Raw genomic sequence first — 22,538 nt, forward strand, 5'->3', positions numbered from 1 at the left:
GAAAAGCCTGTTCTGAACAATTACAAAAGGAGCAGCTGCTCAAGGAGCACTCGACAGCATCTCAACACGGCTAATCTCAAAAGCAAGTAGAGTTCTGGATAAATCTCTAAACAAAAGTCTAATACTAGTAAAACTCTATCAGAATGATAAGATAAATGAGTGTTTTAAAACATACCACCGCCCACCGTGGAGCTCGAACCCAGAGTAATTTTAATCGAACAGCAGTATCATAGATGCAAGGACACAAACGAAACAGAGGCCACATGCAACTTCCTCCGATCGATTAATTTTTTTTCTCTATCTCTTGCTCGACGGCCCTCTCACATGCTGCACCATAGGATGCACCAGACCAGAGATAAGATCAGTGCACGTCAGAGCCCCAAACACATAAATTAGTCATAGACATTCAACAAATCAACTTGACCTTGCACTGCTCCCTTGGCAAGGCTATCAGCAAGTTGATTAGTTTTTCTGTAGATGTGTTTAATGTCCCATTTCTTTACCTCCTTCTTCAACCTTTCAATGTGCAGGATCCACTTCCTAAGCCTCCAAGGAGCATCAGATGGGTTGTTAGTCCATTTGACAGCATTTTTTGAGTCACTTTCAATAAACAAAGAGTGAGTGGCGGCCCATTTAGAACCAGCAAAGGTCAAGAAGGCCTCCCTAATTGCTCTGACTTCTGCCACAGTAGCATCTTCCACTCCTATAGCTTTTGAGAAGACAATTTTAGTGTTTCCCTCTTCATCTCTCATAATGCCCCCAATCCCTGCCTCCCCAGGGCATCCTTTAGCTGCCCCATCCACATTATATTTCATCTCCCCTTCGTGCGGCTTGCTCCACTCCTTCACAATTCTGGATCTTTTCCCTTTCTTACCTTTGCACCCTCAGCTGGAAATCTATAAGTATCTAAAACTGCGCCATACTAAGGGGCACTTAGCTTGAGCCCATGTGGCAACTCTGAGTTTAACATCTAGAGAAGTTACACACTTATTCAGGTCTGTTACTCTCATATTAGAGAAGAACAATCCCCAATCATCACAGCACCTTAGTGACCCTCCCAAATAAGGAACAACAAAACCAGCTCCTGTAAAAACAAAAAAATAAAGCAATTCCTAACACGAGTAAAACACATTTGGTAGACAGGGTCATCAATGCTGTACACAACATTAAATCTCTACACAGCACTAAGCAACCAAACAGAAACATGAAATCGAAACACAAAACAAGCCTTCCCCATTAACACCAGTACTCTCCAGGTGCCTATAACAAAAGGAACCCGAGTAGTGTTTTATTTTTTTCAGATTTGGGGAAGGGGAAAATGAACCCGAGTAGTTTTTTTTTATATATATAATTGGGTCAGGGAGATTCGAACTCTGTTTTTTAAACAAGGGATAATGCACCAACCAATGAGTCAAATGCTCATGTGTAAGTGAACCTGAATAGTTAACACCCTCTAAATTCTGAAGTTGCTCTTCATAAAACATCATGTTCAGCTTCTCAGACCAGGCTCAAAAGCATCATTTTCCATCACTGACACCTCAGGCCACAAATTAGCTGTAACAATCATTGACACCAGAGCCTCACCATTAAGCATTAAAGCAGAGATCATCATCCAAAAGCCACCTCAGTTCAAAGCTAAGATGTTTAACATAATCCTTCCCAACATCATCCATGCACAAGTCAGTAGAATATCTTTCAACCAGCACAGCAGAATCACAATGATGCTTAAAAAACACAACACCTATTAAGCAGCCACACTCAGAAGGACGCAAGACATGGATATTAATCAAAGGCATTCAATCAAACAACCTGTCGTTGCACTCCTCCCTTGGCAAGGTTATCAGCTAGTTGATTTGTTTCCCTGTAGATTTGTTTGATTTCCTATTCCTTCACCTCCTTTTTCAACCTTTCGATGTGCAGGATCCACTTTCTAAGCCCCCAGGGAGCTTCTGATGGGAAAAACCATCATGTTACAATAGCAGTCTGTTCGTAAAAAAAAAACATCTGTGTTTCAAATTAAAATAATGCAGAAGTGCCAGCATATGTAGCTACAGAACTTGACATATACAAGAAAGAAAATACCTTGTTTCTGCTTAAGGGATTGGAATGTTTTGAGCAAGAAAAAAGACTGAGATACTAGTATCTGACTGTGATGACCATTGCCGAAACAAACTCAGAAAAATAAATAAATAAATAAAATCTTTTTGTTGTAAGATTCTTTTAGGTACTAATGTGAGGAAAACAAGGAGATGTTCTTCTTAAGATACAAGGGGGTATCCATAAATAAAAAAGCTATACTGAGCAATGATCTGGCTGCATATTCATCAATGGAGGCATCTACCTGTTGCCATATGTTTCTGACAATTTTGCCCTCCTTATGCCAAATTTAGTACATTTTCCACAAACAACTATCTGACAAGACTAGATAAGCAACAAGCATGGTGATTTTGATGCCATGAGATGCCAATTATAAACAAATCATTATAATATAATGTCATGACTATCATCAAGAAATCAAATAGTTACTGCTCATTGGAGAATTAGATCTTGATATAAAGCAAAATAAAATATTCTATAATTGCCTCAGCTTTAGCATTAAGGATGAGTTCCACTTGATTCTGATCAGGTGTTTGATGGAAAAAACAGAAGAAGCTCCTCATGGAAACAGCTTGAAGCATGGGGTAGCTCCTGTCCGGATGTATGAAGTTTCATGTAGTTTGCTGTAATTAAATAAGATTAATAAGGCAGTAAAAAAATTTGTTGATGGCAACTCTTAGAGGTTTGCATATGATCCTGGAATCCTTCTACTAAAGGGACTTGTATTGTGGCAGGTTCGTAAGAGGCAAGCTACCAAGGAATGGTCGGCATAGGATTGCTTGGAATCCAATATTCAATTCCTAGGCATTCTTTTATTACTTCATAGAAAATTCAAAGTAATTTGTTGTCAAAGACAGATTGCAGAGTTCAAGAAGTAAATGTTACTTATCTGTGAACTCAAATATGTACAAACTTGGAGACTAGAGATCATACCATTATTTATTTTGTAGTTATTTTAAAGAAGCTTGAAAATGGCTTTGGATCATTTTAACTACATAAGGCTATAGTTGATTGAAATGATGAGTTCCAACAGAAAAAAGAACAATTTGAAGGGAAGGTCTATTGCTGCCGCTCTTCTGAATCTTGCTTGCAAAATCATATTTTGTTAGAAAGAAATTTAAGATTTCCTCATAAAATCTGAGGGAAGCTTGTTCATGAATTCCAGTCCATAGATACTGATGTCTGAGACACAGGTTGCTGCTTTACAAACATTGGGGGGCAACCGTTTTAACAGATTCCTTCGCTTGAGAATAGCATCAGCTTAGACAGCTCTTTCATCTGTTTCTCTGGTACTTGTTTGGGGTTCTTTCTTGTTCTTTATCACTTGCTAGTAGTCTTTGTTTTCTTTTGTCATTGTCGGTCTAGTTCTGTTTCCAGTAGAGTTATTTCTCTGCTTTCGTTTTGTGAAATTTTGCCTGCTTTTATATTGGTTACTGTTACTTTCTACAAGCATTTTTGTAATTTGTAGAAGCTCTGCCCAGTTTTTTTCCTTTTCAGATAAAATTACGGCTTAATAAAGCAAAGGAAATGATAATTAAAAGAAGGATGAATACATTATTACATAGTCTTTCTTTTGTACTAGTACTAATAAGCATTAGCCTAGCCCAAGAAAAAAGACTTGTTCTTCTGTCAATAGTTTTTCTGAAAACCAGAGACTTTATTTTAGGACCTTAGCATGAGGACCAAATATTGTACCAGCAATACAAATTCACACATATATATCTGCAGGCCCAATTCTAGCTATAAACAACGCAAATATGGTGAAAGAAATCATGCGTCAGACCAGTATATGTCCATTCCACCTCGCTGATCTTTGGAAACTCCTAAGGCCTCCCACACTGCATCCGAGGCATCAACAATGTCGTTGTTGCACGGAGGCTGGTAGTCATGTTCGTCGTCACAACCCATTGTTGAGTCACATTCATCGACTACCTTAGCCTGAACACTCCTTCCATTACCATAAATGTTAATAAACTTAAGACACCGTTTTTGCTTGTGGAACCATCCTGTCGAAAGTGCCACCACAAGTTCTGAATTCTTGTGGTACCGCTTGTCACATTCAGATGGCCCGCCACCATCCTGACCCTTACCGAAGCCATTGAGAGTCAGAAATCCCTTGGTATGGTTCGAAACTTCTGGAGAACACTTGTAAGTATCATAAAGTTTGCCTTCTACACAGCAGTCAGAATCATGTTCTTTGTTACATTTCTTTGGAGGAGGTTTTTTCCCTCTTATCTTGCCACTGGGCTTGCAGGTATATGCCTCAACAAGAAAACAGTCTGTAACAAGGAAAAGAAAGCATATGAGAAGAAAGACAGTGGAGTAAGCCTTCCTGTTCATCTTCTACTTCTTCTATCAACTCTTTGTACTTAAGTGTTGCCCGGTGCCAGGAACATGAAGAGTTTGGGGGTTTATATAGAAATAAGGGTGCATGCTTCTCAAGCAAACTACCCTGTAATTCCAGATTTCGACTATTTTAAAGTCTGTTCTTCCAAGGATTCCACTATTTTGTCAGAAGTATCTTATTAGCCGCACAGATAGTTAGAAGAGGTTAAAAGTGCAACATTTTGCACAGCTGGAAATCATAACACAATTAAGAAATAATAATCACCTGACAAAGCAGTCTGTTGTTAAATAAAACATGTCTGATTCCATTTAAAATGGTACAGAGCCGTGAGCATATTAAATTAAAGAGAATAGGATTGGACGTCAAATACTGATTAGCCTGAATCCAACAATGTTGAATACTATAACATTGACATATCCAAGCAACAAGGCTGCTATCTTGTTTCTACTTTAGGATTGGAATGTTTGTAAGCAGGTGAATGAATCAGATATAGAATCTGAGTATATATATTTGCCCAAATAGAATATTAGGAAAGAACACTAATAAATATTGCCCTGTAAGAATTTTTGTTTTTTTGGGATTTTAATATGAGATAACCAAGGAGACATGTCTTCTATAAATAAAGGAGATTCCGTAGATAAACATGCTATAATCTATATTGAACTTTGATCTTGCTGAATATTCATCTAATGGAAGCATCAGCCTCTCGCTATAATGTTAAGAGAATTTTGCCGTCTCCATAGCAATTTTTCCTAAACAACAAGCAGACAACTTCTGATGAGTAAAAGCTGACATCAACATAGCATTTATTCTTCTTGCTCTGGAGTAAAAGTTTGAGCATCCAAGTTATACACTCAAAGATACCCATTAAAGAAGAATGTCATGGAGCAACAACTTCCCCTCTCCACGTTGGAGGTCTTTGCCCTTAACCAAACCGTAGAACATTCATGTTTCACTTAGTCTCGGTTTGGTTGAAACTTTTTTTCTAATACAAAAAATATTAAGTAAAAAATTAATAAATAAAAAAAATAAAAATATCAACCAAACGAAACATTGCACTCTGAGCATTTGGCTCATTGAATGATATATATATATAAAAAAAAACAGACAAAACATTAATTAACAAAAATATAAATATTTCACCACATACACTTATCTTCAAAAAGTTGCAAAGAGTGTCTCCAAATAAAAGGATTACGCTTAATATGACAACAGAAGATAAAGTAGTTGTGAGATGGAGTACTGTCTCATACCCTAAAATTGCACACAACTTAGAAAGAAAGGAGGGGGTACTTATATAGTATGGTTACACCATATATAAAATTTGATACACATGATAAAACCCTTATTCTAATACAGATTGACATTTCGAATGTGGTGAAAATGATCAATTAGCATCAGACCAGGTAATATCTAGTTCACCCTGCACACTTTCAGGCACTCCCAGAGCTGTCCAAACTGCTTTTGAGGCACCAACAATATTATTGCGGCATGGAGGCTGGTAAGCATGCTCAGCATCACAACCAACCTGAGAGTCACATTCATCGACTACCAACGCCCTCACACTGTTCCCATAGCCATTGATATTAATAACTTTATTGCAACGACTACTCTGGCTGAACCAACCCGTTGAGAGTGCCACCACAGGTTCATTATCTGTGTGAAACCGGTTATCACATTTTGACGGGCCGCCGCCTTGCCCGGCCCCCTGGAACCTGTTAATAGTTAGGGTAGCCGGCGTATTGGCGGACACCGGTGGTGAACATGCGTATGTTGTGTAAAACTCGCCTTGTACACAACACTCAGCGTTGTTCTCTTGGTTACATTGCCCTGGTGGAGGCGTTGTCCCTTGTATATCGCCACTAGGATCGCAAGTCTGAGCTTTAATACACAGACAAATGAAAAGAAAAAGAAAACAAAGGAAAAGAAACTGAGAAACACTTGATAATAGAACTTGCTTCTTCATTCGTTTTCCCGCTTTTTATATTTTCTTTTGAACTTCTTTTCTGATGTTCTTCCATGAAGAATTGCAAACTTCGGAGAAGCTATATAAAGGCAAAGCTATGGCCTAAAATCCCAAATAAAATTGTGAACACGCCCAGCTTGAGAAAGTGTCGGTTGTTACATGCCTAACTTGAGAAAGTGTGGGTCGTTTTCCTCTGACGGGTTAGGGAGGGCATTTGACTTGACCACAAGTCACAAGTAGCAGTCGTCTCTTCACATATTAGTTTGAAGTTATGAGTTTAATTTACCACAAGTCCAAGTCAAGAACTTTAGTAAAACGTCACGGATTGATCCAAGGATAAAGGGTTGGTGATGTTTCCTGGTAAGGAAAAATATTGCAGAAAATTGGCCTTAAAAGACATTGACTTACCGGATTGAACAAGATTAATTACTAGTAGTTAAAATACTAATTAAGTTTGGTTTGAGAGATGATTCATTTAAGTGGCTACAATTAGCCGGAAGTTGCCAACAACCAGGTCGAATGCCAGGTTCCAGTAGTAATGAGAATGATACGTAAAAGGTTAAAAGGTTGTCAGAAGTCAGGATAGAGCAAATGATTAAGAGTTAAGGCATAATTGTATTGCTTAAAATACACAAAACATAAGATGTATGACTTTTACTTTAATAGTAATATAAACATAAACGTAAAACACGCCAGAAATGTTTATTCTAATACAGACGTTAGAACATGGGTAAAAGTGATTAATCAGTATCAGACCCAGTAGATATCCATATCGCCCCAATCGCTTTCAGGCACTCCCAGAGCCTTCCAAACTGCTTTAGAGGCATCAACAATATTGTTAGGACAAGGAGGCTGGTAATCGTGGTCAGAATCACATCCCATTGTAGAATCACATTCATCCACAACCTTGGCCCTCACACTTTTTCCATTGCCATGGATGTTGATATATTTCAAACATCTTTTTTTATGGTTAAACCACCCCGTCGAAAGTGCCACCACCGGATCATCATCCGAGTGGTACTGATTGTCACATTCTGACGGTCCACCACCGTCCCCGCCTGCCTCGAAGCTGTTAAGTGTCAGTGTTGCTTTCGTTAAACTTGACACAGGTGGTGAACATTTGTATGTGGTGTACCACTTGCCAACTTTGCAACAATCAGAGTCGTTTTCTTGGTTGCATTGCCCTGGTGGAGGGTTTCTCCCCTTTATCTTGCCACTAGGATTGCAGGTCTGAGCTTCAGCACTTAGGAACAGAAAAAGAATGCAAAGGAGAAGGAAGACGCTTGAACAAACATGCTTCTTCATTTCTCTTTTTTAATCCAATACTTCTGTGTTGATACTTTGGTGTGGAAAGTTGCAGTTGGAGAAAAGCAATATATAGAGATTAGCCGTGAGTAAGATCAAAATATCACTCTTTCAATAGGGAAATTAGGACAAATTTGTGGCGCTTTTTACGGCCTTTCAAGAAGAATATTTGTTTGCTGCAAATATTGTGACAGTGATATAATAAGGTGTATGGAGTCAAATATCATGGTGGACCGCTAACATGTATAGAACCATTTACCATAGTTTTGTAACTACTACTGGAAAAACCCTTTTAGAGCATCTTTGTGGGATGTTCCTGCTTTGATTCACTTAGTACCTTATGGCAGCAATAGAACTTGTTCAAAATGTTGATGAAGACCCAGATCTCGCTTGTTGGAAACAGGGCACTTCAAGTTACGATCATACTAATCAACAAGCAATTGCCTTGTTCCTAGACGAAGCAAAAACCTTGCAAGAGTGAAAAGAGATGGCAAGAATGTTGCAGTTCTGATCGCAAGATCTTCCTGCCTGAAATTCCTTTTATGCGAAACAACTAAGCCAAAGAAGCAGTAGGTAACCTTGAGAAAACTTTCTAAATTAAAGCAGTGGACATTATTCTTTCTAATTGGTCCCGAAAATTTGTCCAGTTGCGAGCCCAATGCAAATATATTAAGTACGATTATCTAAAATAGCAGGCCGTGGCGCTAGACAACTGAGCAATAATACACTAACTAGCTCATTACCCTCGCGTTATCGCGGAGATATATATTTGATATTTTGTTGAATAAATTTAAAAGATTATTATTGTAATTTATTTTTTAAAATAATTATAATTTTCTTTTGGGTATGTATTAATATTGTTCATTTTTATTCTTTTTAAAAATACAAATTGAGAAATTTTTTTAATTTTATAATGTTTGTATAAATTTTTTTAAAGGAAATATTTTTTAAAAAATAAATATAAGAAATAAAAATTATATAAGAGTAAAAAGCTTTCATATGTTTTTTTCTTCTTTTGTTCTCTCTTTGTTTCTTTTATAAAAAATTTAAAACATTTTAATCACGTTAAAAATTCAAACATCAAGATTGTATGCTTATAAATATTTTTTAAAAAAAATCTTAAATCATAACTTCTTTTTTAAAAGCATTTGTTTGGAAATATTTAGAAAAAAATTGTAAAATAAAGTAAAGAACGAAAAAAAAAGTCCTTTTTTTGACTAAAAGGTAACGAGTAATAATGATTTTGATGCGATGAGATGACAATTGCTACAAGCCGACATGGCCGTTCTATTCTTCATGCTTGGAGGAAAAGGTTGAGCATCCAAGTTACATGCACAATATTGTACTTTATAGGTCTGCATCCTTAACCCAAGCCTTAGAACATTCATGTTCTGATCCATATTTTATCTTCTGTTTTTATTTGATATAATGGTTACAAAAATTTCTAAATTTTATAAAAAAATTTAAATAAAACTTTATTTTTTATTACCTTCAATTAATCTCATTTATTTTTATTTTAAATTAAATAAATTTTTAAAATTAATAATTAATTAATTACTTTTAATTAAAATATTATTTGTCATTATATACTCATTTGACATTGATATAAAACACAAAAAATATCATGTTATTACATTATGTTATGTCATTATTTATTATAACATACCAACATATCACATCATCATTTATTATAACATATTAACATGTCATATCAACATCCCGTAATTTAAATTGATAAATGATATTTTAATTAAATTAATTATTAAATATAAAAATTAAATTAATTTATTTAAATTTTTAAATAATTTATTATTATTTTTAAATATTACCATATATATCCTTAATACAGCAACAAATGATATAAGTAGGTGTGAGATGTGACACTGTCTCATACTCTAAATTCTAAAATTGCACACAACTTAGAAAGAAAGGCGATATTGTTTACCCTAAACAATATCAATCAAGCGTGAATGCTAGAAGTCATTCGTTATACATGTTTACCCTAAACAATATCCACTTACAAGCATCAAATAAAAAGATATCTAAAAAATTAAAAGAATTGTCAAAAGTCAAAACAGAGCAGATAGTAAAGATTTAAAACATATTGTATTGCTTAAAACAAACAAAACATTAGAGGTATGACTTTTACATTGATAATAATATAAACATAAACCTAAAACACACAAGAAATATTTATTCTAATACGGACATTATAAACATGGGTACAAGTGATCAATCAGTATCAGACCAGTAGATATCCATATCGCCCCAATCGCTTTCAGGCACTCCCAGAGCCTTCCAAACTGCTTTAGAGGCGTCAACAATGTTGTTAGGACAAGGAGGCTGGTAATCGTGGTCAGAATCACATCCCATTGTAGAATCACATTCATCCACAACCTTGGCCCTCACACTTTTTCCATTACCATATATGTTGATGTACTTCAAACATCGTTTTTTGTGGTTAAACCACCCCGTTGAAAGTGCCACCACCGGTTCATCATCCGAGTGGTACTGATTGTCGCATTCTGACGGTGCACCGCCGTCACCGCCTGCCGCGAAGCTATTAAGTGTCAGTGTTGCTTTCGTGTGGCTTGACACGGGTGGTGAACATTTGTATGTTGTGTACCACTTGCCATCCTTGCAACAATCAGAGTCGTTTTCTTGGTTGCATTGCCCTGGCGGAGGGTTTTTCCCTCTTATCTTGCCACCAGGATTGCAGGTCTGAGCTTCAGCACCTAGGAACAGAAAAAGAAAGCAAAGGAGAAGGAAGACGCTTGAACAAACTTGCTTCTTCATTGTTCTTCTTTACTCCAATATATACTTCTGTTTTGATGTTTTGGTGTGGAAAATTGCACTTGGAGAAAAGCAATATATAGAGATTAGTCCTGAGTAAGATCAAAATATCAGTCTTTCAGTAACAAATTTGTGGCGCTATACACGGCCTTTCAAGAAGTAAATGTGTTTGCTGAAAATATTGTGACAGTGAGACAATAAGGTGTATGGAGTCAAATATTATGATGGACCGCTAACATGTCTTTGTGGAATGTTCCTGGTTTGATTCATTTTTTTGGCATCTCACGGCAGCAGTAACTTGTTCAAACGGTTGATGGAGACCCAGATCGCTTGTTGGAAACAGGGGAGTTCCTTATGATTATACTAATCAACAAACAAGTGCCTTGTCCCTAGACGAAGCAGAAACCCTGCAAGAGTGAATGAGATGGCAAGAATGTTGCAGTTCTGCTACGCTGATGGGGATATTGGACATGGTTATAGTATTCATTCGGCCTGAAATTCCTCTTAAACAAAACAACCAAGCGAAACAGCCGAAGAAGCAGTAGGTAACCTTGAGAAAACTTTCTAAATTAAAGCATTGGACTTTATTGTTTCTAATTGGTCGCAAAAAATTGTCGCATTGCTAGGCAAATGCGCATAAACTAAGTAGGATTACCTAAAATAGGGGGCTTTGGTGACAAAACCACTAATAAGAATTATATATATTTTGGATATTCAATGGGTGCTATCTAAATTCTATCAAAATCTTATACATATAATAAAATTACTATTCAAACTCATTTTAAATTCAAATATGAGCTATTTTAATTTTGTATAACTTGATCAAATATTCACGAGTACCTATTACCATCCCTTGATATATATTTTTTTTAATCACAATTTCCAATATTTAAGTTTAAAATATATCATTTTTTATTATTTCAATATTTTTAAAAAAAATTTGGAATACTTTTGTTTATAGCTTAAATCTATGTTTTTACTTTATTTTATCTAAAAATAAGTAAGAAAGCCATATCCTATTGTGTGAATTATTCTATTTATGCTGGAAAGGTTGGTAAAAATATCGTTCTTTCGTTAGGAAAAGAGCATGAGGAGGAATCTTGCTCTTTAGACAAGAGATCATGCACCAATTAATAAGCTAAATACTCGGATGCACTTTCTTGCTCTTTATTATCATTGTCTTTGCTTTAACCCTAAATCCAATAAAATTTATTAATAATAATTAAAATTAAAATTTATCATATATTCTACGAGATAAATTGTAGATTAAGACAAACAATTTACTTACAAAACATAACTATAATGCTTCAAATAAAATATTATTTATTATATAATGCCTATACAATTAGACTAAAGATTGATGACTTTAAATCTTTTCTAACAATATAGTTTTAATTATTTTTATCTTTTTCCATTTTATTTTGAAAATTATGAAGATTTTGAGAAAATAGAAGCATAAAATGCAAATGAGAAAGAAAATTGACTCAAAGAGTATGAAAAATTTAAAAATTTTAAAAATTGACTCAAGGAAGTTAACTAAATTTAAAAATTTTGGTGGGAAAAGACCGTAAAACGTAAAAAAAAAATAGCATAATGCTCAAATAAGTGTCTAAACTATTCAAAAAAATTCAAATAAACTCCTATCCTTTTATTACGTTCAATCAAACTCTTATATTTTTATTCTAAATTAAATAAACTCTTATAACTAACGATAGATTAATTATCATTAATCGAAATATCATTTGTCATTTTGTATCCACATGGTATTAATACAATGTTGATATGAAGGGTAACAACTATCACATGGTCATGTTATCATACCAATTTAGTATGTCACGTCATAATTAAATATAATATATCAACATACTACATCATCATCAATTATGATATGTCAGTATATTATATTTATCTGACTTAAAATAAAAATATAAAAATTTATTTAATTCAAAATAAAAGTAAAAAAACCTGATTGAATGCAATAAAAATATGAAGGTTTATTTGAATTTTTTAAATAATTTAATTAACTCAAAATAAAAGTATAAGAGCTTATTGATTCAAAATAAAAGTCCAAAATAAAATTATAAAAATTTATTTGACTTAAAATAAAAGTATTTAATTCAAAATAAAAATAAAAGAGCTTGATTGTATTAATAAAAGTATAAGGATTTATTTAATTTTTTTTGAATAGTTTAAGAATTTTTTTTAGATAATATGTCTTTTATCAAATATAAACTCAAAATAAAATGTCATAAATAAAAGTAAAAAGATTTAATTGAATGTGATAAAAGTATAAGAATTTATTTGAATTTTTTTAAAATAATTTAAAGGTTTTTTTATATAATATACCTTTTATCACATATGAAGACAAAGATAAAAATATAAGAATTTATTTAAATTTTTTTATATAATATACCTATTATCAAATATAAAAACAAAATAAAAATGAACTATCTTTCAATCCGACACTCTCCCAACTGAGCTATCGCCTCTTGGTGATTAAATTGCTATTTTAACAATTTAGTGCCACGTAGGGATCTAGTGAAAGTTAACTTAGTTGATAAGAGCATTCGTCTATTGATTGGAAGGGCTCAGTTGGTTACAGTGTTTTGTCTTTTGAGTCGAAGTCGAAGTTCACTCCTCTTCAAATCAAGTTAGCTCAACTGCTCTTATGAGTCGACGGTCGCAAGTTCGGGCCCTCATTGAGTCCAAGTCCAATGATCAATTATGTTCTTGTATAAAATTTTTGTGGCTCTTGGATAATTATATAAAACAAAATCTGTGTAATTCTTGTATAATTATATAATACTATGAGTATTTCGTCAAAGTTGTACATTGGGCAATACTCTTGTCAAAATTGGATATTATTTTTAACATATTTCTTCTTATTTTTATGTTTTATTATATTTTTAATTTCACAAATGATTTATGGTTAAAAATTATAATGAGACAGGAAATCAACGTCAAAACAAAATCGAATAATTTGAGGAGTGAAATAAGTTCTAATGTAAAAAACTCTTTTTCAATTTGGTTAAATATTTATTATCAATTAATTTTAAATTAAACATAAAAAGACGAACTCAATTCAAAATGTTAAAAAAATGTTTAACAGTAAGAATAGAAGTTTCTATGTTCTGCACACTGACACTAATTAAGAGAAATACAAATTTTTAACTTAAATCTGAAAAGATTAAGTACAAAGAAATAACAGAGAAATTTATTGTTAAGAGAAACAAATTATTAAATTTATAATATAAACCGTCACAGTATATGTGTAACTGTTACATATTAACCTAAAAATACACTCAAGAAACCTTAATTTAATTATACAAACATAAAAACAGTGTAACTGCTTGAGAAAATCAAGCATCATCATCAGACCAGTAAATATCCATGCCACCCCAGTCGCTTGAGGGCACTCCCAAGGCTTTCCAAACTGCTTTCGATGCATCAACAATATTGTTATCGCATGGGGGCTGGTAATCATGGTCAGAATCACACCCCATTGTAGAATCACATTCATCCACTACCTTGGCCCTAACACTCTTCCCATTACCATGGATAGTTATATACTTGAGACACCTTTGTTTGTGGTTAAACCATCCTGATGAAAGTGCCACCACGGGCTCATCATCGGAGTGGTACTGGTTGTCACATTCTGACGGCGCACCACCGTCGCCGCCCGGCTCAAAGCTGTTGAGAGTTAGAGTTGCCTTGGTATGGCTGGACACTGGTGGTGAACACTTGTATGTTGTGTACCATTTGCCATCTTTGCAACAATCAGAGTCATTCTCGGTGTTGCATTTCCCTGGTGGAGGCTTTTTCCCTCTTATGTTGCCACTAGGACTGCAGGTCTGAGCTTCAACACTAAGAAAAAGAAAAAGAAAGCAAAGGAAAAGGAAAGCACTTGAACAAATTTGCTGCTTCATTTTTCTTTACTCTTTCCTCTTGTGATGCCCTGGTTTGACAAAAGCTGGCTCGTACAAAAGCTATTTGTAGGGATGAGCTATGGGGTAATCAAGAAATAACATCAAATTGGGACAATTTAGTGGCCTTTTCACTTTTGCATGAAGCATTTTTCTTTTGCCAAAACTATTGTTACAAATAATGAGGAAAGAAAATATCTAGAGTATAAAATTGTCGAGGTAATAACATGTATGAATCATATACCTTAATTTTGTAATTATAGAAAAATCCCCTCGGCGTATCTCTGTCAGATGTTCGTATTGGCCGAGTCATCTAAGTTTGTCTTCTAGCATCTGCGTACGACGCCAGCTTCACATGATCATGCCCCTGGTTACCAGACAGTTTCGGAGACATCAGATTGCCTTTTATGATGTATTGTAGATTTGTAGTGATCAAGCCTTGGTGCATGAAGTTAAAACCTTGTTCAAGAGTGAAAGAGATGGCAAGGTTACGGTTCTGCTGATAGTTGCCTGGTCATTATAAAATGATATCTCGGTTGCAATTATGAGATCCTTTCGGCCTGTCAATTCTTTACATATAATACAAACTGAGTGTGAACTGTGCCATAACAGTTGAGATAACTTTCAGCTGAGGGGGATCTCCATGTGCCTAAACGATCTTGGACGATTTGTCCCTTTGTTTCTCTAGGCGTATTGTGAGTACGTTGCTATTGTCTCAATTGCAGCAGGTCACAGCAACAAGATCATTGAAAAATGAATATCTAAATATAAATCAGTTCCACTCCGATGATCTGAAAAAACTGTGGCACTGTGGACGGGGATGGGCTCAACAAAAAGAAGAGGTGCTTACACAATTTCATTATGAGGGGTAATGGGCGCAGCGTGGTGGCCACGGTGGTTGATGGGTGTGATCCCACAATTGGATGTGACGATCAGCATGATTGTCAACCTCCTTGTGCTAACGTCGTTGTTGATGCCTCAAGGTTGTCTGGAAAACCATCGGGAAGCCTAAGAAATATAGGGTCGGCTTGGACATTACTGGGTCTGAAGCTTGAAGTGCTGTTGATTAATTTTACATGTTCACAGCATACTCTTTGCGATCAAATGAACTTCCATGTTCATTTGCTACGTGTTCTGAAACAAAGAGATCCATTACATACCCTTCCAAAGTTTCCTCAATTACTTGATTACAAGTCTGATTAACAGAATTCTAGGGTGAACTATCTTCTCACTGATTAAACTGGCCGTACATTTCGGAGACGAATTGCATGTTGACTCTCTATAAAGAAATAAAACCATGACAACCTATAAAGAGAACCGCAGCATGTCTTATTTAACCGGTTCACATTAGAGAATGAAATGTGCCTCTTACGATTAGTGGAAATCGCGAGTTCTAAAATCTTTGAACTAACTGTCATCAAGCTACAAATATCAGAACAAATCCCATAGTATGTCATTGTCATGGGTAAATGAAGTGAGAATCATCAAGCCAAAAATCAGCTGGCCTATATTCTGTCCACAGGGCTTTCAAATTACAATCAGGTGGCCTTCAACAGCAAACTATACACATTGCTCATGATACTATTAGGAGGAAAGAGTCATCCGCGCATTAGATCAATGTCAACATGAGTGTTACGCATATCCATTGATCGTGAACCAGGCCATACACCTGCTGAGGTTGGAGTCAGATTTTGACTTGGCGAAATGCCAGGAGGGGTTACCATATTGTCAACAGTCTGATGATCCGAGTCTTTTACAACTTCTTGACCTCCCCCTTTCTTGTTCGTCTTTGAACCACCCCACAGAAAACTTCCCACAATCACCTGGTTCATTCATCATTTGCTTAAGATAAATAAAAGGTTGATTGGATCATGTTGAATCCCATGCTCATGGTACACGATTTAAGTGCCCCAGTATTATAACCCAATGCATATAAAGTATTAGCAGATCTGCCTTTTGGAATGGTATTATTGTGGCATCCTAACATTTCAGCGCACAATATAGCAAGCAAAATTAATTTGAGCAGAAAAAATAGACAGCTAGGCTGCCAGTGATATTCCTAAATAAGTTGAAACCGCCCAGTCTCACCTAACCCCCATATTTAAGGACACCAGCATGCATAAAAAGCCAGTTTAAACCTATAGAAGGTCTAATTAACAGATATAAATCACCAATTACAAATGAGAATTTAGAGATAACATCATAGATATCACAGCAACCAAAGAGATACCTGAACAGGGCTTGCTGCAATAAGCATCCCTCCAACACCTCCACCAATGACGCGACCATCAGGACTGGCAAGGGAAACACTGAGACCACCAGTTCGATTGCGAGAGCCACCATTGCTGGTCAGTAGGTAAGAGCCTGACAGACATAATATCTCAAATCGCCCCTACAGAAATCAGAATACAAAGAAAAAATATACTTTTCAACTAAAAATATGCATTAAGAAAAAGAGTTTCAGAAGAACGGGGAAATTAATGTCAGAACTGAAGAGCTTGCTAAATAGTAATGAAACTACTAACAATTGTAACAGTACTGGACTGAAGATATATGTGAAAATATGCAATATAAGTGTCCTTTATTGCATTCAAGAAATGAGCTTAACAGGAAACTTAAACCTCTCAACATTATTCAGCAAAATATTCTAAGGTTGCATCAACATAACTGCCATAGAACAAAATAAGACTCAGCTTATTGAGTGCTCAAACCTCATATGTGACAGTACCACCCGAGGAAGATGGCTGACGAAGAGTTACGGTAGAGACAGCACCATTAGCTGACAAAATGCATACAGCTCTTGGCCCTTGCTGTGAAAATGACATTATTTTTGTTGCAATGTCCTACAAAAAATATTTGAAGTAATTTCAAGACAAAGGAACTTTCTTCCAGATAAAAGATAACATGCCAAAAGAAATAGTACCACATTTAAAAAACTTATACCTCAAAAGTATCACTTTAAAACAGAATATCTATTTTTTTGTTAGAAAAACAGAGTAAAATCTTAATACAAACTTAATTCCCTCATCTATCACACAACTGAAAGAGGTGGCCTTGGCTCAGAAAGTTATAAATACAGGGACACAAAAGAAAATGCAAATCAGATGTAAAATCATGAAGAATAACAGGGACAATTAAGCCTAACTATGTTCCTCCTTAAATTCCTTATAAAGGACAACATATAACAGCCTAGCCCTTGGAAACTTATTTTCAGTTTTGTGAGAAGATAGAGGAACGAAGCAAATTACAGTTCCTAATTGTTGTTCCTTAAATTTTTCTATCAATGTCTACATCAACTGCATTATCATCATGAACAAATATTGGGCACTTCCAGTTCACCATAAAATATAAAAAGTTAAGGAAACAATATATATAGACCAAGCAGCTTTTGTGCCTAATACGGTATGGATTGGCTGCCACCATCCCGTACAGTGAAAACATCCTAATTTCTTGTATATTTAATTTAAAGGGTAGAGACCCTAGTATAATTGATAAAAGAAAAGTTTTCATACTTCTCCGATTGCAATGGTGATGACGTGAGGAGTAAAACCCATCCCAGCTGAACCAGAGAGCCATTCACCTAGCAAAACAATTAGACATTTGCAACATCATTCACACAGCAAGAACAAAATGTCAGAATAAGCACTTTTAAACAGAGCTGAATAGCTCAAGGTAGCCCTTCAAAAGGCTTAGAAATCCAGCTAGCAAGCAAGTTTACTTAAATTGCAACGATTATGATAGAAGATTACATGTTCATATGCTAAAGAAATGGAATTTCCGCTTATAGAGATGATTATGTAGTTAGTCATGAAAACTTCCACTTTTGAATATTTATGTCCTGATTATTATAATATGTCACTGACACATATTTAAAGTCTAAAACTTTATCAGCTCTCAGCATATTCCCAATATATCCGCTCTCAGCACAATTCCCAACAATATGGCTGGGCATACAATTTGACAACAGTTGCCAAGCATAAGGTAATATTATTCATCTCATTGAAACACTCTGATTTCTGCTGCTTTTTTCTTTTTGCATCATACCCTTTCTCTGGACAAGCTCTAAGTTGCTCATCTCATTTTCTCTTGCACCAATTTTGTTCTTTTAAATTTCAACTGCTTTGGAAATTTTATTGCTTCCAAAATTTTAGTCTGAAAATGGACAAATTTCCAAGTACTATGCTCAGGCCAATAGACTAATAATATAGTCAGTAACAGAGTCCCATAGGCAGCTTTTTTTAATTGAGATGGAATCTAGAATTCATTTCAAGCGGAAGCGGCCTCTGACCCCACTCCGCATTAAATAAGCACAAATGAGCTAGCGATTTATAACAACTAATAGAAACTAGAAAGCAGACCGGTTGGCAATACTACAGATTCATTGGCAGCATTGACATAAGCCTGACTAAATATGTGGACACAACAAAAGTCTTTTACCCTAAGCAACAAGAAAAAATGCAACAAAGCTTATTTCCACCAGGTTAAACCACCACTACAAGAAACGTTCTGCATAATCAAGCTGTACACATTAAAAACAAATTGGCAAAAACATCTTACCAAGGGAAGCTAACTGTTGCTTCCTTCCAGTACCCGGTGGCCGCCCCCTTCCCCGTTTTTGGGTTGGTGTTATTGTCCCAGGATGAGTAGCTGATGCTGGAGTCAATGCTAATGAAACAGTTCCATCAGGTCCATACTTTCGAGGCCTTCCTCTTTTCCGTTTCACAGTCTCACTAGGTGGCACAGCTGAAGGTGTGCCTACATTGACACTATGAGGGGCAATTCCAGATGAAGGCTCTACAGGTAAGGTTGATCCCATAGTAGTGGCACTAATACTTGATTGGTATTGTACATTTGGACTAGATAATGGATGAATGCCTGGAGATCCATGTATCCCAGACTGTGTTCCAGACCCTGACCCGGTTATTCCTCTTTGTTGCATATAGTAAGAAGCAGACCCCGATATTGCCATAGCATCCCTTCGATCCATGCATTTACCTCGAATAACCTAGACTTCAATGCGCCTTCAAATCAACTTACAAGCCAATTTTAAATAACCAAAAAGACAGCTCTATTTGTTCTAAAGTTCAATGCAATGACAAACGCTCCATACAAATTGCAAAGTCAAAACAACAGAAAAGCGCCCATGAAGTTCCAAATTGTGAGCACTAAACAGTTGAAAAGCATACAGATCTTGGAACCAACATGAAGAGAGACAGAGAAAAGAATCAGCCATATCAAAGATTACAAGAAGTCAATGAAGAACTCGTTTCATGGCTCATATTCCAATAAACCAAAATTCACAGACGCATGGCGATGGAAATCCAGCCAGAACAGAAACCGAAGAGATACATTTAGCGTTACAAACGAAGCTCCTCAAATCTAGACATGAAAGAAAAGAAAATATATTGTCATCTGCTCACAGCGGTGCCAAAGTTACAAAGAGAGGAACTAGTAAAACAACCACGGAAGAAATTACAAGACTATAAGCGGAAAAGGCAAAACCCAAGAATCTAATAGCAGCCAACAGAGAAAAAAGAGTTGAAATATCAAAAGCTTAGAACTTGAAATGAAGGAAAAGACAAAAATGCAAGCTATTTTACAGCTTACCAAACCACAGGAAACAAAGATAAAGGCTTCATGTTAAAGATAATAAGAAGCAGATGGAAACTGAAAACCAGGTCCACACTCACCAACCCATTATATACCTTTAACACCAAGCATCTTCCACGGCAAAGCCCCAGACCATAACACACTTCAAAATCACAACCCAAAGAAAACGATTTACACACAAAATAAAAATAAAGAAAAAGAAAAAAGGAAGAAACAGACAAAAGCTGAAGCCAATGCCAGTAAAGAAAGTCAAACTGAGTTGAAATAACTAAACTACAGCTCTCTTCAAAAACTAAGCAGAAATGGGTAAAATCGTTTGCTCCTTATCTCTAAAAAAAAACCCAGAAAGAGAAAGTAACTTACATTAGTGGACTGGGGTTAAAGGTCCAGCCTTTCGAAAGTAAGAAGCTTTGAAGAAGATGGGTTTTTTTCAAAAATAAAAAAGCAGAAAGAAAGAAAAGAAAGTGAAGCAGTCTTTGCGAGAAGTTATGGGGATTAAAGGCAGACTGAGAAATGCAGAAAAGAGGCCATTTCTGCGTGAAGTGGGACGGAAAGCGTTTTTTATTACTTACTACAAAAAGCTTTGCATACACAAGTCCTTATCGGGATACATATTTCTAGGGCAGAGCTTTCTCTTTCTCCTTCTTAGTTACTCTCTCCTCTCTATAATAAAAGCTGTTTATCTTTCTTTTCTTTGTTTCTCTCTCTTCCTCTCTCTCTCTCTTTCTATCTAAAAAGTTTTATCTTTATCTTCGGTTTCTCTCTCATCTTCTTCTCGAGTGTGTGACGAGTGAGTGAGTGATGATGCTTTGCTTTTAGAGAGGGCCGAGGAGGTTGGCTACTTGGCTTAAGTTCAAAAAGAGTTAAAAGACTTAACTAAACTAAGGGCTTTTTATCTTTTAAACGAGGGGAAGAGAGAGGCTGACAAACAAACAAACAAACAACAAAATTCAACAGAAAATTGAAGCGTTTATTCTTGGATAATATTAACTGATATTTATTTCTTTGTAAGAAGTTGGAATTTTGAATATTAAATACGGTCTCATGGAAAGCCTGTCTGTCCCACTCCCACGCGCGCTCATATCGCGTGTGCTATTATTCCGCACCTTTTCCTCTTTCCTTTTTATATTTTTGTACTACATCATATTTTTAATTTAAATTCTAAATCAGTCCTTCTTTTCAATTAAAAAAATCATTAACATTTTATGTTTAATAAGAAAGAAACTGCAAATGTGAGAAAAATATTTATTATTAATTTAAAATTTTATATTTTATACATTATACATTTATTTCATAGTTTATAAATAAAAAAAATTAATATCTCATTATCTTAAAAATAATTAGTTTTTCATTGTCCATCGAATTAACTTAATCTATTGGGGATTTGTGAAAATTGTTCAAATCATCAAGTTCAATCATGGAGTCTAACTCCTCTTTCTTCTTAATTGGATTGTTAGTTTCTTTTTTTTTACTTTTTGAAAAATCATAAAAATCACCTTCATTATTTAATGAGAAAAATATTTATATTTAATGATTTCAAAATTTTAAAATTTATTCATTAATGAGATAATAATATCTCCTTAAATCAATATAATTGTAATGAATCAGATATAAATCCTTAATTTAAATTCTAATAAGAATCATTGACATTATATTTTTTGGTTCAATTCTTAAAAAGAGTTATTAATTCTTCAAATTAATATTATAATTTTGTTGTGACAGATGGTAAGTAAAAGAGAAAAAGGGCAAAACAAAAAGAAAGTGGTCCTTGGGGATGGGAGCGCGTGGCAAGCACGACGACAACTGAAAATGGGGATTGAGACAAGGGGTGAGGAGAGGGCGAGCCTTGTTTGCATGTGACCTTTCTCTGTTACCACTAACATTGCTCTGTGTGTAGACCATCAGCCGAAAAATATCTATCCGGAGGCAGTGATAACGTCACCCCCCCGTGCTCAACGCATGGTTCATTCATCCGGTTAAAATCGAGGCAAATAATATTTCATGCAAAATCAAGACCATGCCACAACTTTTTTTATAAGTTAGGCCCTAATAATATGTAAAAATAACTTTAACATATTACAATCTGTCTATATTTTTTTAATAAAATTTAATAAAGTATTTTGACACGATGGGATAATTTATAAAAGCATATATATCTAATAAGTTGTCATTGAACAAATTGTACATTATCAATAAAATTAAAAAATTAAATATATATAATTTAAAAAAATAAATTTTAATCTTTACATATTTATAAGATTGTATTCTATAATTAAACATTAAATATAAACTCTACTATTTTTATAAGAATAGTATCAAATAAGTACTCTATTAGTCTAAGGCAAGTTTCATAAGAAAACACCAGAAGATGTCATTCTCTTTGTTAGATTCTTTTACATTAATAATGTATATTTATATTAGATACTATGATTCATAGAACTATAAACATATACCAATTTCTTCATTTAAAAAAAATTACTGAGTACTTTTATTAATT

The 22,538-nt window shown here is 34.9% G+C and overlaps 6 protein-coding genes across 16 annotated transcripts; all 6 read right to left on the reverse strand.

Moving 5' to 3' along the window:
• Positions 1 to 3,867: 3,867 nt before the first annotated feature.
• LOC110413930 (putative ripening-related protein 1) lies at positions 3,868 to 4,437 on the reverse strand. The gene has a single exon (XM_089783210.1). The coding sequence runs from the start codon at positions 4,435 to 4,437 to the stop codon at positions 3,868 to 3,870; it is 570 nt and encodes a 189-aa protein (XP_089639336.1).
• A 1,259-nt stretch (positions 4,438 to 5,696) lies between these two features.
• On the reverse strand, positions 5,697 to 6,447 carry LOC110413912 (kiwellin-1-like). Its single transcript, XM_021424937.1, has one exon. The coding sequence runs from the start codon at positions 6,408 to 6,410 to the stop codon at positions 5,832 to 5,834; it is 579 nt and encodes a 192-aa protein (XP_021280612.1). The 5' UTR covers positions 6,411 to 6,447; the 3' UTR covers positions 5,697 to 5,831.
• A 703-nt stretch (positions 6,448 to 7,150) lies between these two features.
• Positions 7,151 to 7,822, reverse strand: LOC110413913 (kiwellin-1-like). The gene is given in 2 exon segments (XM_021424938.1): positions 7,151 to 7,165; positions 7,167 to 7,822. Coding segments are annotated over 2 exon segments (564 nt in total). The 5' UTR covers positions 7,716 to 7,822.
• Positions 7,823 to 9,947: 2,125 nt separating this feature from the next.
• LOC110413167 (kiwellin-1-like) lies at positions 9,948 to 10,511 on the reverse strand. The gene has a single exon (XM_021423889.2). The coding sequence runs from the start codon at positions 10,509 to 10,511 to the stop codon at positions 9,948 to 9,950; it is 564 nt and encodes a 187-aa protein (XP_021279564.2).
• A 3,210-nt stretch (positions 10,512 to 13,721) lies between these two features.
• Positions 13,722 to 15,715, reverse strand: LOC149527356 (kiwellin-1-like). Its single transcript, XM_089783105.1, has one exon. The coding sequence runs from the start codon at positions 14,432 to 14,434 to the stop codon at positions 13,868 to 13,870; it is 567 nt and encodes a 188-aa protein (XP_089639231.1). The 5' UTR covers positions 14,435 to 15,715; the 3' UTR covers positions 13,722 to 13,867.
• Positions 15,716 to 15,860: 145 nt separating this feature from the next.
• On the reverse strand, positions 15,861 to 20,862 carry LOC110413168 (AT hook motif DNA-binding family protein). 11 transcript variants are annotated; one of them, XM_021423900.2, is made up of 7 exons: positions 20,405 to 20,862; positions 20,137 to 20,183; positions 18,989 to 19,436; positions 17,944 to 18,011; positions 17,143 to 17,274; positions 16,662 to 16,823; positions 15,861 to 16,254 (listed from the first exon to the last, which is right to left on the reverse strand). In XM_021423900.2, the coding sequence occupies exons 3-7, from the start codon at positions 19,416 to 19,418 to the stop codon at positions 16,030 to 16,032; spliced, it is 1,017 nt and encodes a 338-aa protein (XP_021279575.1). In that variant the 5' UTR covers positions 19,419 to 19,436; positions 20,137 to 20,183; positions 20,405 to 20,862; the 3' UTR covers positions 15,861 to 16,029. The 11 variants fall into 11 exon arrangements, with proteins under 11 accessions (XP_021279575.1, XP_021279574.1, XP_021279573.1 ...); XM_021423899.2 differs by having other exon boundaries at positions 20,122 to 20,183; XM_021423898.2 differs by having other exon boundaries at positions 18,989 to 19,441; positions 20,122 to 20,183.
• Between the last annotated feature and the right edge of the window lie 1,676 nt (positions 20,863 to 22,538).

The sequence above is a fragment of the Theobroma umbraticum genome, unplaced genomic scaffold (genome assembly GCF_002168275.2).
Source record: "Theobroma umbraticum cultivar Fairchild unplaced genomic scaffold, ASM216827v3 scaffold_4.1, whole genome shotgun sequence".
Taxonomy (NCBI): domain Eukaryota; kingdom Viridiplantae; phylum Streptophyta; class Magnoliopsida; order Malvales; family Malvaceae; genus Theobroma; species Theobroma umbraticum.

What these genes read in the sequence shown, in the direction of transcription:
- LOC110413930 (XM_089783210.1), bottom strand. Translation starts at nt 4,437, where the DNA reads ATGAACAGGAAGGCTTACTCCACTGTCTTTCTTCTCATATGCTTTCTT.
- LOC110413168 (XM_021423901.2), bottom strand. Translation starts at nt 19,418, where the DNA reads ATGGATCGAAGGGATGCTATGGCAATATCGGGGTCTGCTTCTTACTAT. An exon ending in TCACCATTGCAATCGGAGAA is followed by an intron (nt 17,275 to 17,943) that starts GTATGAAAACTT and finishes TATTTTTTGTAG; the next exon opens with GACATTGCAACAAAAATAAT. An exon ending in GTGGTACTGTCACATATGAG is followed by an intron (nt 16,824 to 17,142) that starts GTTTGAGCACTC and finishes TGATTTCTGTAG; the next exon opens with GGGCGATTTGAGATATTATG.
- LOC149527356 (XM_089783105.1), bottom strand. Translation starts at nt 14,434, where the DNA reads ATGAAGCAGCAAATTTGTTCAAGTGCTTTCCTTTTCCTTTGCTTTCTT.
- LOC110413912 (XM_021424937.1), bottom strand. Translation starts at nt 6,410, where the DNA reads ATGAAGAAGCAAGTTCTATTATCAAGTGTTTCTCAGTTTCTTTTCCTT.
- LOC110413167 (XM_021423889.2), bottom strand. Translation starts at nt 10,511, where the DNA reads ATGAAGAAGCAAGTTTGTTCAAGCGTCTTCCTTCTCCTTTGCTTTCTT.